Source organism: Rhinoderma darwinii, chromosome 9 (genome assembly GCF_050947455.1).
Source record: "Rhinoderma darwinii isolate aRhiDar2 chromosome 9, aRhiDar2.hap1, whole genome shotgun sequence".
Taxonomy (NCBI): Eukaryota; Metazoa; Chordata; class Amphibia; order Anura; family Rhinodermatidae; genus Rhinoderma; species Rhinoderma darwinii.
In genome coordinates, this window is record NC_134695.1 from 79,377,262 (window position 1) to 79,393,970 (window position 16,709).

The 16,709-nt window shown below is 45.7% G+C and overlaps 1 protein-coding gene across 2 annotated transcripts in view; it reads left to right on the forward strand.

The window, feature by feature from the left end:
- The window catches only part of ST3GAL2 (ST3 beta-galactoside alpha-2,3-sialyltransferase 2), a 46,331-nt gene that overhangs the window by 24,212 nt on the left and 5,410 nt on the right, over window positions 1-16,709 (forward strand). For both annotated transcript variants that reach the window (XM_075838253.1, XM_075838252.1), the window contains exons 2-3: window positions 6,390-7,045; window positions 10,445-10,638. In XM_075838253.1, coding sequence (XP_075694368.1) covers window positions 6,704-7,045; window positions 10,445-10,638 — 536 coding nt within the window. In that variant the 5' untranslated portion in view covers window positions 6,390-6,703. The remainder of the gene's footprint in view (window positions 1-6,389; window positions 7,046-10,444; window positions 10,639-16,709) is intronic.

Sequence of the window (16,709 nt, forward strand, 5' to 3'; positions counted from 1 at the left end):
GAGCCCCCAGGAGGTCAGTATAGAGGTGTAATAACCCATGTTATATCAGATATCAGCAGCGAAGCCCCCAGGGGGTCAGTATAGAGGTGTAATAACCCATGTTATATCAGATACCAGCAGAGGAGCCCCCAGGGGCTCAGTATAGAGGTGTAATAACCCATGTTATATCAGATATCAGCAGAGGCGCCCCCAGGGGGTCTGTATAGAGGTGTAATAACCCATGTTATATCCGATATCAGCAGAGGCGCCCCCAGGGGGTCAGTATAGAGGTGTAATAACCCATGTTATATCAGATATCAGCAGAGAAGCCCCCAGGTGGTCAGTATAGAGGTGTAGTAACCCATGTTATATCAGATATCAGCAGAGGAGCCCCCAGGGGGTCAGTATAGAGGTGTAATAACCCATGTTATATCAGATATCAGCAGAGGAGCCCCCAGGGGGTCAGTATAGAGGTGTAATAACCCATGTTATATCAGATACCAGCAGAGGAGCCCCCAGGGGGTCAGTATAGAGGTGTAATAACCCATGTTATATCAGATACCAGCAGAGGAGCACCCAGGGGGTAAGTATAGAGGTGTAATAACCCATGTTATATCAGATATCAGCAGAGATGCCCCCAGGGGGTCAGTGTAGAGGTGTAATAACCCATGTTATATCAGGTATCAGCAGAGGAGCCCCCAGGGGGTCAGTATAGAGGTGTAATAACCCATGTTATATCAGGTATCAGCAGAGGAGCCCCCAGGGGGTCAGTGTAGAGGTGTAATAACCCATGTTATATCAGATATCAGCAGAGGAGCCACCAGAGGGTCAGTGTAGAGGTGTAATAACCCATGTTATATCAGATATCAGCGGAGGAGCCCCCAGGGGGTCAGTGTAGAGGTCTAATAACCCATGTTATATCAGATATCAGCAGAGGAGCCCCCAGGGGGTCAGTATAGAATTGTAATAACCCATATCAGCAGATGAGCCCCCAGGAGATCTGTATAGAGGTGTAATAACCCATGTTATATCCGATATCAGCAGAGGAGCCCACAGGGGGTGAGTATAGAAGTGTAATAACCCATGTTATATCAGGTACCAGCAGAGGAGCCCCCAGGGGGTCAGTATAGAGGTGTAATAACCCATGTTATATCAGATATCAGCAGAGGAGCCCCCAGTAGGTCAGTATAGAGGTATAATAACCCATGTTATATCAGATATCAGCAGAGGAGCCCCCAGGAGGTCAGTATAGAGGTGTAATAACCCATGTTATATCAGATATCAGCAGAGGAGCCCCCAGGAGGTCAGCATAGAGGTGTAATAACCCATGTTATATCAGAAACATGGGTTATTACACCTCCTACACTGACCCCCTGGGGGCGCCTCTGCTGATATAACATGGGTTATTACACCTCTATACTGACCCCCTGGGGGCGCCTCTGCTGATATCTGATATAACATGGGTTATTACACCTCTATACTGACCCCCTGGGGGCTCCTCTGCTGATATCTGATATAACATGGGTTATTACACCTCTATACTGACCCCCTGGGGGCTCCTCTGCTGATATCTGATATAACATGGGTTATTACACCTCTATACTGACCCCCTGGGGGCGCCTCTGCTGATATCTGATATAACATGGGTTATTACACCTCTATACTGACCCCCTGGGGGCTCCTCTGCTGATATCGGATATAACATGGGTTATTACACCTCTACACTGACCCGCTGGGGGCTCCTCTGCTGATATCTGATATAACATGGGTTATTACACCTCTATACTGACCTCCTGGGGGCTCCTCTGCTGATATCTGATATAACATGGGTTATTACACCTCTATACTGGCCTCCTGGGGGCTCCTCTGCTGATATCTGATATAACATGGGTTATTACACCTCTATACTGACCCCCTGGGGGCTCCTCTGCTGGTACCTGATATAACATGGGTTATTACACTTCTATACTCACCCCCTGTGGGCTCCTCTGCTGATATCGGATATAACATGGGTTATTACACCTCTATACAGATCTCCTGGGGGCTCATCTGCTGGTATCTGATATAACATGGGTTATTACACCTCTATACTGACCCGCTGGGGGCTCCTTTGCTGATATCTGATATAACATGGGTTATTACACCTCTATGCTGACCTCCTGGGGGCTCCTCTGCTGATATCTGATATAACATGGGTTATTAGACCTCTACACTGACCCCCTGGGGGCTCCTCCGCTGATATCTGATATAACATGGGTTATTACACCTCTACACTGACCCTCTGGTGGCTCCTCTGCTGATATCTGATATAACATGGGTTATTACACCTCTACACTGACCCCCTGGGGGCTCCTCTGCTGATACCTGATATAACATGGGTTATTACACCTCTATACTTACCCCCTGGGGGCTCCTCTGCTGATACCTGATATAACATGGGTTATTACACCTCTATACTGACCCCCTGGGGGCTCCTCTGCTGATATCTGATATAACATGGGTTATTACACCTCTACACTGACCCCCTGGGGGCTTCTCTGTTGATATCTGATATAACATGGGTTATTACACCTCTATACTTACCCCCTGGGGGCTCCTCTGCTGGTATCTGATATAACATGGGTTATTACACCCCTATACTGACCCCCTGGGGGCTCCTCTGCTGGTATCTGATATAACATGGGTTATTACACCTCTATACTGACCCCCTGGGGGCTCCTCTGCTGGTATCTGATATAACATGGGTTATTACACCTCTATACTGACCCCCTGGGGGCTCCTCTGCTGATATCTGATATAACATGGGTTATTACACCTCTATACTGACCCCCTGGGGGCTCCTCTGCTGATATCTGATATAACATGGGTTATTACACCTCTATACTGACCCCCTGGGGGCTTCTCTGCTGATATCTGATACAACATGGGTTATTACACCTCTATACTGACCCCCTGGGGGCGCCTCTGCTGATATCGGATATAACATGGGTTATTACACCTCTATACTGACCCCCTGGGGGCGCCTCTGCTGATATCTCATATAACATGGGTTATTACACCTCTATACTGACCCCCTGGGGGCGCCTCTGCTGATATAACATGGGTTATTACACCTCTATACTGACCCCCTGGGGGCGCCTCTGCTGATATCTGATATAACATGGGTTATTACACCTCTATACTGACCCCCTGGGGGCGCCTCTGCTGATATAACATGGGTTATTACACCTCTATACTGACCCCCTGGGGGCGCCTCTGCTGATATCTGATATAACATGGGTTATTACACCTCTATACTGACCCCCTGGGGGCGCCTCTGCTGATATCTGATATAACATGGGTTATTACACCTCTATACTGACCTCCTGGGGGCTCCTCTGCTGATATCTGATATAACATGGGTTATTACACCTCTATACTGACCCCCTGGGGGCGCCTCTGCTGATATCGGATATAACATGGGTTATTACACCTCTATACTGACCCCCTGGGGGCTCCTCTGCTGATACCTGATATAACATGGGTTATTACACCTCCTACACTGACTCCCTGGGGGCTCCTCTGCTGATATAACATGGGTTATTACACCTCTATACTGACCCCCTGGGGGCTCCTCTGCTGATATCTGATATAACATGGGTTATTACACCTCTATACTGACCCCCTGGGGGCTCCTCTGCTGATATCTGATATAACATGGGTTATTACACCTCTATACTGACCCCCTGGGGGCGCCTCTGCTGATATCTGATATAACATGGGTTATTACACCTCTATACTGACCCCCTGGGGGCTCCTCTGCTGATATCGGATATAACATGGGTTATTACACCTCTACACTGACCCCCTGGGGGCTCCTCTGCTGATATCTGATATAACATGGGTTATTACACCTCTATACTGACCTCCTGGGGGCTCCTCTGCTGATATCTGATATAACATGGGTTATTACACCTCTATACTGACCTCCTGGGGGCTCCTCTGCTGATATAACATGGGTTATTACACCTCTATACTGACCACCTGGGGGCTCCTCTGCTGATATCTGATATAACATGGGTTATTACACCTCTACACTGACCCCCTGGGGGCGCCTCTGCTGATATCTGATATAACATGGGTTATTACACCTCTATACTGACCCCCTGGGGGCTCCTCTGCTGATATCAGATATAACATGGGTTATTACACCTCTACACTGACCCCCTGGGGGCGCCTCTGCTAATATCTGATATAACATGGGTTATTACACCTCTACACTGACCCCCTGGGGGCGCCTCTGCTGATATCTGATATAACATGGGTTATTACACCTCTACACTGACCCCCTGGGGGCTCCTCTGCTGATATCTGATATAACATGGGTTATTACACCTCTATACTGACCCCCTGGGGGCTCCCCTGCTGATATCTGATATAACATGGGTTATTACACCTCTACACTGACCCCCTGGGGGCGCCTCTGCTGATATCTGATATAACATGGGTTATTACACCTCTACACTGACCCCCTGGGGGCTCCCCTGCTGATATCTGATATAACATGGGTTATTACACCTCTATACTGACCTCCTGGGGGCTCCTCTGCTGATATCTGATATAACATGGGTTATTACACCTCTATACTGACCCCCTGGGGGCTCCCCTGCTGATATCTGATATAACATGGGTTATTACACCTCTATACTGACCCCCTGGGGGCTCCTCTGCTGATATCTGATATAACATGGGTTATTACACCTCTACACTGACCCCCTGGGGGCTCCTCTGCTGATATCTGATATAACATGGGTTATTACACCTCTATACTGACCCCCTGGGGGCTCCCCTGCTGATATCTGATATAACATGGGTTATTACACCTCTACACTGACCCCCTGGGGGCGCCTCTGCTGATATCTGATATAACATGGGTTATTACACCTCTACACTGACCCCCTGGGGGCTCCCCTGCTGATATCTGATATAACATGGGTTATTACACCTCTATACTGACCTCCTGGGGGCTCCTCTGCTGATATCTGATATAACATGGGTTATTACACCTCTATACTGACCCCCTGGGGGCTCCCCTGCTGATATCTGATATAACATGGGTTATTACACCTCTATACTGACCCCCTGGGGGCTCCTCTGCTGATATCTGATATAACATGGGTTATTACACCTCTACACTGACCCCCTGGGGGCTCCTCTGCTGATATCTGATATAACATGGGTTATTACACCTCTATACTGACCCCCTGGGGGCTCCCCTGCTGATATCTGATATAACATGGGTTATTACACCTCTACACTGACCCCCTGGGGGCTCCTCTGCTGATATCTGATATAACATGGGTTATTACACCTCTATACTGACCCCCTGGGGGCTCCTCTGCTGATATCTGATATAACATGGGTTATTACACCTCTATACTGACCTCCTGGGGGCTCCTCTGCTGATATCTGATATAACATGGGTTATTACACCTCTACACTGACCTCCTGGGGGCTCCTCTGCTGATACCTGATATAACATGGGTTATTACACCTCCTACACTGACTCCCTGGGGGCTCCTCTGCTGATATAACATGGGTTATTACACCTCTATACTGACCTCCTGGGGGCTCCTCTGCTGATATCTGATATAACATGGGTTATTACACCTCTATACTGACCCCCTGGGGGCTCCTCTGCTGATATAACATGGGTTATTACACCTCTATACTGACCCCCTGGGGGCTCCTCTGCTGATATCTGATATAACATGGGTTATTACACCTCTATACTGACCCCCTGGGGGCTCCCCTGCTGATATATAGAAATCTGATAAGATAAGAGAATGGAGTGTGGATGTCGGTGACGGTTCTTTATCTTGCGGGCAGTCGACTGGGCTCATCCATCAGACCAGGCATCGTTCTGTGACTGAACATGGCGGCGGCGCAGGCGATAATTCAGGATTTATTAGGGGTCAGGTGTAAATAATGTGACCTGTACCATATATTTATTATTAAAGACCCCCTATAGACTGAGACTTATATCTCCAGGGGCAGGAGGCACAATATACCTCAATCCTCCGCTCGCAGGGCTCCCCTGTACACCAGGATCTCCCCCCATTTTTTTGGGCTTGGCATTTGTGTCTTTTACTGTTTATTTGTTTGGCCCCCTCCCCCTCCTTGTTGGGCAGATGTTCAGGGGCATCTGAGGCGCTGGCAGAGCTGCTGAGTATTACTGTGAGGCGCGTGGCACGGGCGGATTAAGTGTCATGTGACCTCCTTATCGCAGAGCAGGAATTTTATATTTCTGTCCCCGTTCGTTCTTGTTGAGGATCCTCTGGCGCCGGCTGCGCCGTTAGTAAAGCTGCTGGAGACGTCGGGGGGTGACATGACCGGTGACAGCCTCCTCTGACTTCTCTTCTCTCCTGCAGGTGACGGTCAGTGATCGGTCGGGTGGCGTCAGTACCTGCAATACGGGCACAGTCTCCGGCTTCATGTTCGGACATCTCAGATGATAACGCACCAGGTGTGTGGGGGAGGGGCTGAAGACAGAGATAAATGTGCGGACCTACTGGCCGTATCCTTGTCGCCCTGGGGCTCGTAGCTGACGCTTGCGCACATCTCCGGCACATGTTCCACATTGTCAGCAGCCGGAGCTCTTAGCGCTGCCAGGGTGGAGGCCCATGCTGTGGAGAGGTGGGACTCGCGGTCCCCAGGCAAAGACCGCTTGGGGGTGGTCATCAGGATGAGGTGCTCCCTGCGGATATGGCTCCTCAGCACCTCTGTGCTGCTCTTCATCATGTCTCTTCTCTTCACCTTCTCTCACAATGGGACGGAGTCTCCGCTGTACTCAGAGCTTGGGGGATGGGCATCAGCAGAGGGGCATCCAGTCCGACTTGTGCCAGGTTACCCCGGGGTGAGGCATCGACCCCCTACACCTCAGCTCTCAAAGGACTGCTCGTGCCGCCACTGCCTGCGGCAGCCTGGGAGCTCTGCCTGGTTTGACAGTCACTACAATGCAGCCATCTCCCCGGTGTGGACCCTGGAGAACCGGGAGCTGCCGGCAGATGTCCTGCACTGGTGGATGGTGAGTAGCTGCAGGGACGGGTGAGGGAACTGTGTCCTAAGGAGGTTATAGATCTTATTTATGGTCAGGATCTCCTTCCGTCCATCTCCAACTGCTCCTTGCTGAGATACACGCCTGGCTGAGATACACGCCTGGCTGAGATACACGCCTGGCTGAGATACACGCCTGGCTGAGATACACGCCTGGCTGACATAGGTCCGTACCTCTGCAGGAGAATATAGGGGTACCGCGGTGTATTTCTGCCGGTATCTGGACGGTGTGAGGAGAAGTAGCCGGAGATGGACGGTCCAGGAATCTCCAGCCTTACACAACATGTAATCCAGCCGCCTGCAGCCCACTGTAAGCAATCTGGAGTGTAACAGGCGCCGCTTCTCTTATGTTAACCCTCTGAGTGCTGATGCTTCTGTTCTACCGTGTCCGTTATAGAGGTTATCACTGTACAGACGGCAGCAGCTAAGAGCACACGGGGCTCCTCATCTCACAGGCTGCTGTTCAGGGGTTAATGCTACACACAGCAGCTGCCGGCCCTCACACCGGAGGAGTCCGGACCCTCTGAATGGCGTTTTACAGACATATTGGGAGAGATAAAGTCTCCGGACCCCTTAAACAAGTAACAGACGGAGCTGCTGTATACCCCAGTGCCTGTGCTCCGGCAGCTTCTCTTCATCCTTGTTTCATTACCTCAATTTTTATTTTTAATATCTCATGAAAACCGTTATTATACGTTTTCCTTTATTTTTTATTAGTTTAGAATCCAACGCTGATTAGTTCCATAATGTCTTTATAGGTGTCAGAGCAGAAGCAGTTACATAATAACATTCTGCTGCCTGCAGCCACCACTAGGGGGAGCTCACTACATACAGATATATACAGCTCCCATAGAGATACATGATAACATTCTGCTGCCTGCAGCCACCACTAGGGGGAGCTCACTACATACAGATATATACAGCTCCCATAGAGTTACATGATAACATTCTACTACCTGCAGTCACCACTAGGGGGAGCTCACTACATGCAGATATATACAGCTCCCTTAGAGTTACAGTATAACATTCTACTACCTGCAGTCACCACTAGGGGGAGCTCACTACATACAGATATATACAGCTCCCATAGAGTTACATGATAACATTCTACTACCTGCAGCCGCCACTAGGGGGAACTCACTGCATACAGATATATACAGCTCCCATAGAGTTACATGATAACATTCTGCTGCCTGCAGTCACCACTAGAGGAGCTCACTACATACAGATATATACAGCTCCCTTAGAGTTACAGGATAACATTCTACTACCTGCAGTCACCACTAGGGGGAGCTCACTACATACAGATATATACAGCTCCCATAGAGTTACATGATAACATTCTACTACCTGCAGCCGCCACTAGGGGGAACTCACTACATACAGATATATACAGCTCCCATAGTGTTCCATAATAACATTCTGCTGCCTGCAGCCACCACTAGAGGGAGCTCACTACATACAGATATATACAGCTCCCTTAGAGTTACAGGATAACATTCTACTACCTGCAGTCACCACTAGGGGGAGCTCACTACATACAGATATATACAGTTCCCATAGAGTTACATGATAACATGCTGCCTGCAGCCACCACTAGAGGGAGCTCACTACATACAGATATATACAGCTCCCTTAGAGTTACAGGATAACATTCTGCTGCCTGCAGTCACCACTAGGGGGTGCTCACTACATACAGATATATACAGCTCCCATAGTGTTCCATAATAACATTCTGCTGCCTGCAGCCACCACTAGAGGGAGCTCACTACATACAGATATATACAGCTCCCATAGAGTTACATGATAACATTCTGCTGCCTGCAGCCACCACTAGGGGGAACTCACTACATACAGATATATACAGCTCCCATAGAGTTACAGGATAACATTCTGCTGCCTGCTGCCACCACTAGGAGGAGCTCACTACATACAGATATATACAGTTCCCATAGAGTTACATGATAACATTCTGCTGCCTGCAGCCACCACTAGGGGGAACTCACTACATACAGATATATACAGCTCCCATAGTGTTCCATAATAACATTCTGCTGCCTGCAGCCACCACTAGGAGGAGCTCACTACATACAGATATATACAGCTCCCATAGAGTTACATGATAACATTCTGCTGCCTGCAGCCACCACTAGGGGGAACTCACTACATACAGATATATACAGTTCCCATAGAGTTACATGATAACTTTCTGCTGCCTGCAGTCACCACTAGAGGGAGCTCACTACATACAGATATATACAGTTCCCATAGAGTTACATGATAACATTCTGCTGCCTGCAGTCACCACTAGGGGGAGCTCACTACATACAGATATATACAGCTCCCATAGAGTTACATGATAACATTCTGCTGCCTGCATACACCACTAGAGGGAGCTCACTACATACAGATATATACAGTTCCCATAGAGTTACATAATAACATTCTGCTGCCTGCAGTCACCACTAGGGGGAGCTCACTACATACAGATATATACAGCCCCCATAGAGTTACATGATAACATTCTGCAGCCACCACTAGGGGGAGCTCACTACATACAGATATATACAGCTCCCATAGAGTTACATGATAACATTCTGCTGCCCGCAGTCACCACTAGGGGGAGCTCACTACATACAGATATATACAGCTCCCATAGTGTTCCATAATAACATTCTGCTGCCTGCAGCCACCACTAGGGGGAGCTCACTACATGCAGATATATACAGCTCCCATAGTTACATGATAACATTCTGCTGCCTGCAGCCACCACTAGAGGGAGCTCACTACATACAGATATATACAGCTCCCATAGAGTTACATAATAACATTCTGCTGCCTGCAGCCACCACTAGGGGGAGCTCACTACATGCAGATATATACAGCTCCCATAGTTACATGATAACATTCTGCTGCCTGCAGCCACCACTAGGGGGAGCTCACTACATGCAGATATATACAGCTCCCATAGTTGCATGATAACATTCTGCTGCCTGCAGTCACCATTAGAGGGAGCTCACTACATACAAATATCATGTAACTCTATGGGAGCTATATATATCTATATGTAGTGAGCTCCCCCTAGTGGTGGCTGCAGGCAGCAGAATCTTCCATAGCTATACAGTTACAACATTGTCATTTTGTGTTCCTTTTTCGTTCCTAGAAATGCTGGGTAATATTACAACTCCCATAGGACATCCTCTGTTACGCTGCCACTTCATAATTAGTTTTCCATTCAGGACCATAGAAAAGCTGGGTGGCGACCCTGGTTGTAGTCACAGACCTATTAGTAGTCCAGGCGTCTGATTGGCTGCTGCTTTTGCCCCATCCTGTGCCCAGATGCCACGTTGTGTGTGACTTGTCTCCTCAGATGCTGCAGCCCCAGTTCCGATCCCACAACACCCTGGAGATCCTGACCCAGCTCTTCCAGATCATTCCCGGGCACAACCCCTACAAGCAGCAGGACCCCCTTCTGTGCCGACGCTGCGCTGTGGTTGGCAATTCTGGCAACCTGCGAGGATCCGGCTATGGGAAAGACATTGATGGCCACAGCTTCATCATGAGGTAGGATGAGTGTAAGTGACCCGTGTCCAACCCCGTAAACTTATCAGCCTGGCAGCTCGGGGGTTACGACACTTTCTGACAAAGGACGGATGCAGCGTCCCCAACACCCTGATCTGCAGGCATGACCCTTAATATCAGAAGCCTCAGCGCCTGTCCCTAATAGATCCATCAGCTGCTGTGAAAGAGTCAGTAATCCTACAGTGCTGGAGTGTTATAAAAGGAGCGGCTGATATCAGTGACATATATGATGTAATGTCTCTGGAGGATATAATAGTACTGGAGTGATATAAGAGGAGCGGCTGATATCAGTCACACATATGATGTAATGTCTCTGGAGGATATAATAGTGCTGGAGTGTTATAAGAGGAGCGGCTGATATCAGTCATATATATGATGTAATGTCTCTGGAGGATATAATAGTGCTGGAGTGATATAAGAGGAGCGGCTGATATCAGTGACATATATGATGTCATGTCTCTGGAGGATATAATAGTACTGGAGTGTTATAAGAGGAGCGGCTGATATCAGTCACATATATGATGTCATGTCTCTGGAGGATATAATAGTACTGGAGTGATATAAGAGGAGCGGCTGATATCAGTCACATATGATGTAATGTCTCTGGAGGATATAATAGTACTGGAGTGATATAAGAGGAGCGGCTGATATCAGTCACATATATGATGTAATGTCTCTGGAGGATATAATAGTGCTGGAGTGATATAAGAGGAGCGGCTGATATCAGTCACACATATGATGTAATGTCTCTGGAGGATAGAATAGTACTGGAGTGATATAAGAGGAGCGGCTGATATCAGTCACATATATGATGTAATGTCTCTGGAGGATATAATAGTGCTGGAGTGATATAAGAGGAGCGGCTGATATCAGTCACACATATGATGTAATGTCTCTGGAGGATATAATAGTACTGGAGTGATATAAGAGGAGCGGCTGATATCAGTCACATATGATGTAATGTCTCTGGAGGATATAATAGTACTGGAGTGATATAAGAGGAGCGGCTGATATCAGTCACATATGATGTAATGTCTCTGGAGGATATAATAGTGCTGGAGTGATATAAGAGGAGCGGCTGATATCAGTCACACATATGATGTAATGTCTCTGGAGGATATAATAGTACTGGAGTGTTATAAGAGGAGCGGCTGATATCAGTCACATATGATGTAATGTCTCTGGAGGATATAATAGTACTGGAGTGATATAAGAGGAGCGGCTGATATCAGTCACACATATGATGTAATGTCTCTGGAGGATATAATAGTGCTGGAGTGATATAAGAGGAGCGGCTGATATCAGTCACACATATGATGTAATGTCTCTGGAGGATATAATAGTACTGGAGTGATATAAGAGGAGCGGCTGATATCAGTCACATATGATGTAATGTCTCTGGAGGATATAATAGTACTGGAGTGATATAAGAGGAGCGGCTGATATCAGTCACATATGATGTAATGTCTCTGGAGGATATAATAGTGCTGGAGTGTTATAAGAGGAGCGGCTGATATCAGTCACACATATGATGTAATGTCTGGAGGATATAATAGTACTGGAGTGATATAAGAGGAGCGGCTGATATCAGTCACACATATGATGTAATGTCTCTGGAGGATATAATAGTACTGGAGTGTTATAAGAGGAGCAGCTGATATCAGTCACATATGATGTAATGTCTCTGGAGGATATAATAGTGCTGGAGTGATATAAGAGGAGCGGCTGATATCAGTCACATATGATGTAATGTCTCTGGAGGATATAATAGTGCTGGAGTGATATAAGAGGAGCGGCTGATATCAGTCACATATGATGTAATGTCTCTGGAGGATATAATAGTGCTGGAGTGTTATAAGAGGAGCGGCTGATATCAGTCACATATGATGTAATGTCTCTGGAGGATATAATAGTGCTGGAGTGTTATAAGAGGAGCGGCTGATATCAGTCACACATATGATGTAATGTCTCTGGAGGATATAATAGCACTGGAGTGATATAAGAGGAGCGGCTGATATCAGTCACATATGATGTAATGTCTCTGGAGGATATAATAGTACTGGAGTGATATAAGAGGAGAGGCTGATATCAGTCACACATATGATGTAATGTCTCTGGAGGATATAATAGTACTGGAGTGTTATAAGAGGAGCGGATGATATCAGTCACATATGATGTAATGTCTCTGGAGGATATAATAGTGCTGGAGTGTTATAAGAGGAGCGGCTGATATCAGTCACATATGATGTAATGTCTCTGAAGGATATAATAGTACAGGAGTGATATAAGGAGGAGCGGCTGATATCAGTCACACATATGATGTAATGTCTCTGGAGGATATAATAGTGCTGAAGTTATATAAGAGGAGCGGCTGATATCAGTCACATATGATGTAATGTCTCTGGAGGATATAATAGTACTGGAGTGTTATAAGAGGAGCGGCTGATATCAGTCACATATGATGTAATGTCTCTGGAGGATATAATAGTACTGGAGTGTTATAAGAGGAGCGGCTGATATCAGTCACATATGATGTAATGTCTCTGGAGGATATAATAGTACTGGAGTGATATAAGAGGAGCGGCTGATATCAGTCACATATGATGTAATGTCTGGAGGATATAATAGTGCTGGAGTGATATAAGAGGAGCGGCTGATATCAGTCACATATGATATAATGTCTCTGGAGGATATAATAGTACTGGAGTGATATAAGAGGAGCGGCTGATATCAGTCACACATATGATGTAATGTCTCTGGAGGATATAATAGTACTGGAGTGTTATAAGAGGAGCGGCTGATATCAGTCACACATATGATGTAATGTCTCTGGAGGATATAATAGTGCTGGAGTGTTATAAGAGGAGCGGCTGATATCAGTCACATATGATGTAATGTCTCTGGAGGATATAATAGTGCTGGAGTGATATAAGAGGAGCGGCTGATATCAGTCACACATATGATGTAATGTCTCTGGAGGATATAATAGTACTGGAGTGATATAAGAGGAGCGGCTGATCTCAGTCACACATATGATGTAATGTCTCTCGAGGATATAATAGTGCTGGAGTGATATAAGAGGAGCGGCTGATATCAGTCACACATATGATGTAATGTCTGGAGGATATAATAGTACTGGAGTGATATAAGAGGAGCGGCTGATATCAGTCACATATGATGTAATGTCTGGAGGATATAATAGTACTGGAGTGATATAAGAGGAGCGGCTGATATCAGTCACACATATGATGTAATGTCTGGAGGATATAATAGTGCTGGAGTGTTATAAGAGGAGCGGCTGATATCAGTCACACATATGATGTAATGTCTCTGGAGGATATAATAGTGCTGGAGTGATATAAGAGGAGCGGCTGATATCAGTCACACATATGATGTAATGTCTCTGGAGGATATAATAGTACTGGAGTGTTATAAGAGGAGCGGCTGATATCAGTCACACATATGATGTAATGTCTCTGGAGGATATAATAGTACTGGAGTGTTATAAGAGGAGCGGCTGATATCAGTCACATATGATGTAATGTCTCTGGAGGATATAATAGTACTGGAGTGTTATAAGAGGAGCGGCTGATATCAGTCACATATGATGTAATGTCTCTGGAGGATATAATAGTACTGGAGTGATATAAGAGGAGCGGCTGATATCAGTCACATATGATGTAATGTCTCTGGAGGATATAATAGTACTGGAGTGATATAAGAGGAGCGGCTGATATCAGTCACATATGATGTAATGTCTCTGGAGGATATAATAGTACTGGAGTGATATAAGAGGAGCGGCTGATATCAGTCACATATGATGTAATGTCTCTGGAGGATATAATAGTACTGGAGTGTTATAAGAGGAGCGGCTGATATCAGTCACATATGATGTAATGTCTCTGGAGGATATAATAGTACTGGAGTGATATAAGAGGAGTGGCTGATATCAGTCACACATATGATGTAATGTCTCTGGAGGATATAATAGTACTGGAGTGTTATAAGAGGAGCGGCTGATATCAGTCACATATGATGTAATGTCTCTGGAGGATATAATAGTACTGGAGTGATATAAGAGGAGTGGCTGATATCAGTCACACATATGATGTAATGTCTCTGGAGGATATAATAGTACTGGAGTGTTATAAGAGGAGCGGCTGATATCAGTCACATATGATGTAATGTCTCTGGAGGATATAATAGTGCTGGAGTGATATAAGAGGAGCGGCTGATATCAGTCACATATGATGTAATGTCTCTGGAGGATATAATAGTGCTGGAGTGATATAAGAGGAGCGGCTGATATCAGTGACACATATGATGTAATGTCTCTGGAGGATATAATAGTACTGGAGTGATATAAGAGGAGCGGCTGATATCAGTCACACATATGATGTAATGTCTCTGGAGGATATAATAGTACTGGAGTGATAAGAGGAGCGGCTGATATCAGTCACACATATGATGTAATGTCTCTGGAGGATATAATAGTACTGGAGTGTTATAAGAGGAGCGGCTGATATCAGTCACACATATGATGTAATGTCTCTGGAGGATATAATAGTACTGGAGTGATATAAGAGGAGTGGCTGATATCAGTCACATATGATGTAATGTCTCTGGAGGATATAATAGTACTGGAGTGTTATAAGAGGAGCGGCTGATATCAGTCACATATGATGTAATGTCTCTGGAGGATATAATAGTACTGGAGTGATATAAGAGGAGCGGCTGATATCAGTCACACATATGATGTAATGTCTCTGGAGGATATAATAGTACTGGAGTGATATAAGAGGAGCGGCTGATATCAGTCATATATGATGTAATGTCTCTGGAGGATATAATAGTGCTGGAGTGATATAAGAGGAGCGGCTGATATCAGTCACATATGATGTAATGTCTCTGGAGGATATAATAGTACTGGAGTGATATAAGAGGAGCGGCTGACATCAGTCACACATATGATGTAATGTCTCTGGAGGATATAATAGTGCTGGAGTGTTATAAGAGGAGCGGCTGATATTAGTCACACATAAGATGTAATGTCTCTGGAGGATATAATAGTACTGGAGTGATATAAGAGGAGCGGCTGATCTCAGTCACACATATGATGTAATGTCTCTCGAGGATATAATAGTGCTGGAGTGATATAAGAGGAGCGGCTGATATCAGTCACACATATGATGTAATGTCTGGAGGATATAATAGTACTGGAGTGATATAAGAGGAGCGGCTGATATCAGTCACACATATGATGTAATGTCTGGAGGATATAATAGTACTGGAGTGATATAAGAGGAGCGGCTGATATCAGTCACACATATGATGTAATGTCTCTGGAGGATATAATAGTACTGGAGTGATATAAGAGGAGCGGCTGATATCAGTCACACATATGATGTAATGTCTCTGGAGGATATAATAGTGCTGGAGTGATATAAGAGGAGAGGCTGATATCAGTCACACATATGATGTAATGTCTCTGGAGGATATAATAGTACTGGAGTGATATAAGAGGAGCGGCTGATATCAGTCACATATGATGTAATCTCTGGAGGATATAATAGTACTGGAGTGTTATAAGAGGAGCGGCTGATATCAGTCATATATGATGTAATGTCTCTGGAGGATATAATAGTACTGGAGTGTTATAAGAGGAGCGGCTGATATCAGTCACACATATGATGTAATGTCTCTGGAGGATATAATAGTGCTGGAGTGATATAAGAGGAGCGGCTGATATCAGTCACATATATGATGTAATGTCTCTGGAGGATATAATAGTGCTGGAGTGATATAAGAGGAGCGGCTGATATCAGTCACATATTATGTAATGTCTCTGGAGGATATAATAGTACTGGAGTGATATAAGAGGAGCGGCTGATATCAGTCACACATATGATGTAATGTCTGGAGGATATAATAGTGCTGGAGTGTTATAAGAGGAGCGGCTGATATCAGTCACATATGATGTAATGTCTCTGGAGGATATAATAGTGCTGGAGTGATATAAGAGGAGCGGCTGATATCAGTCACACATATGATGT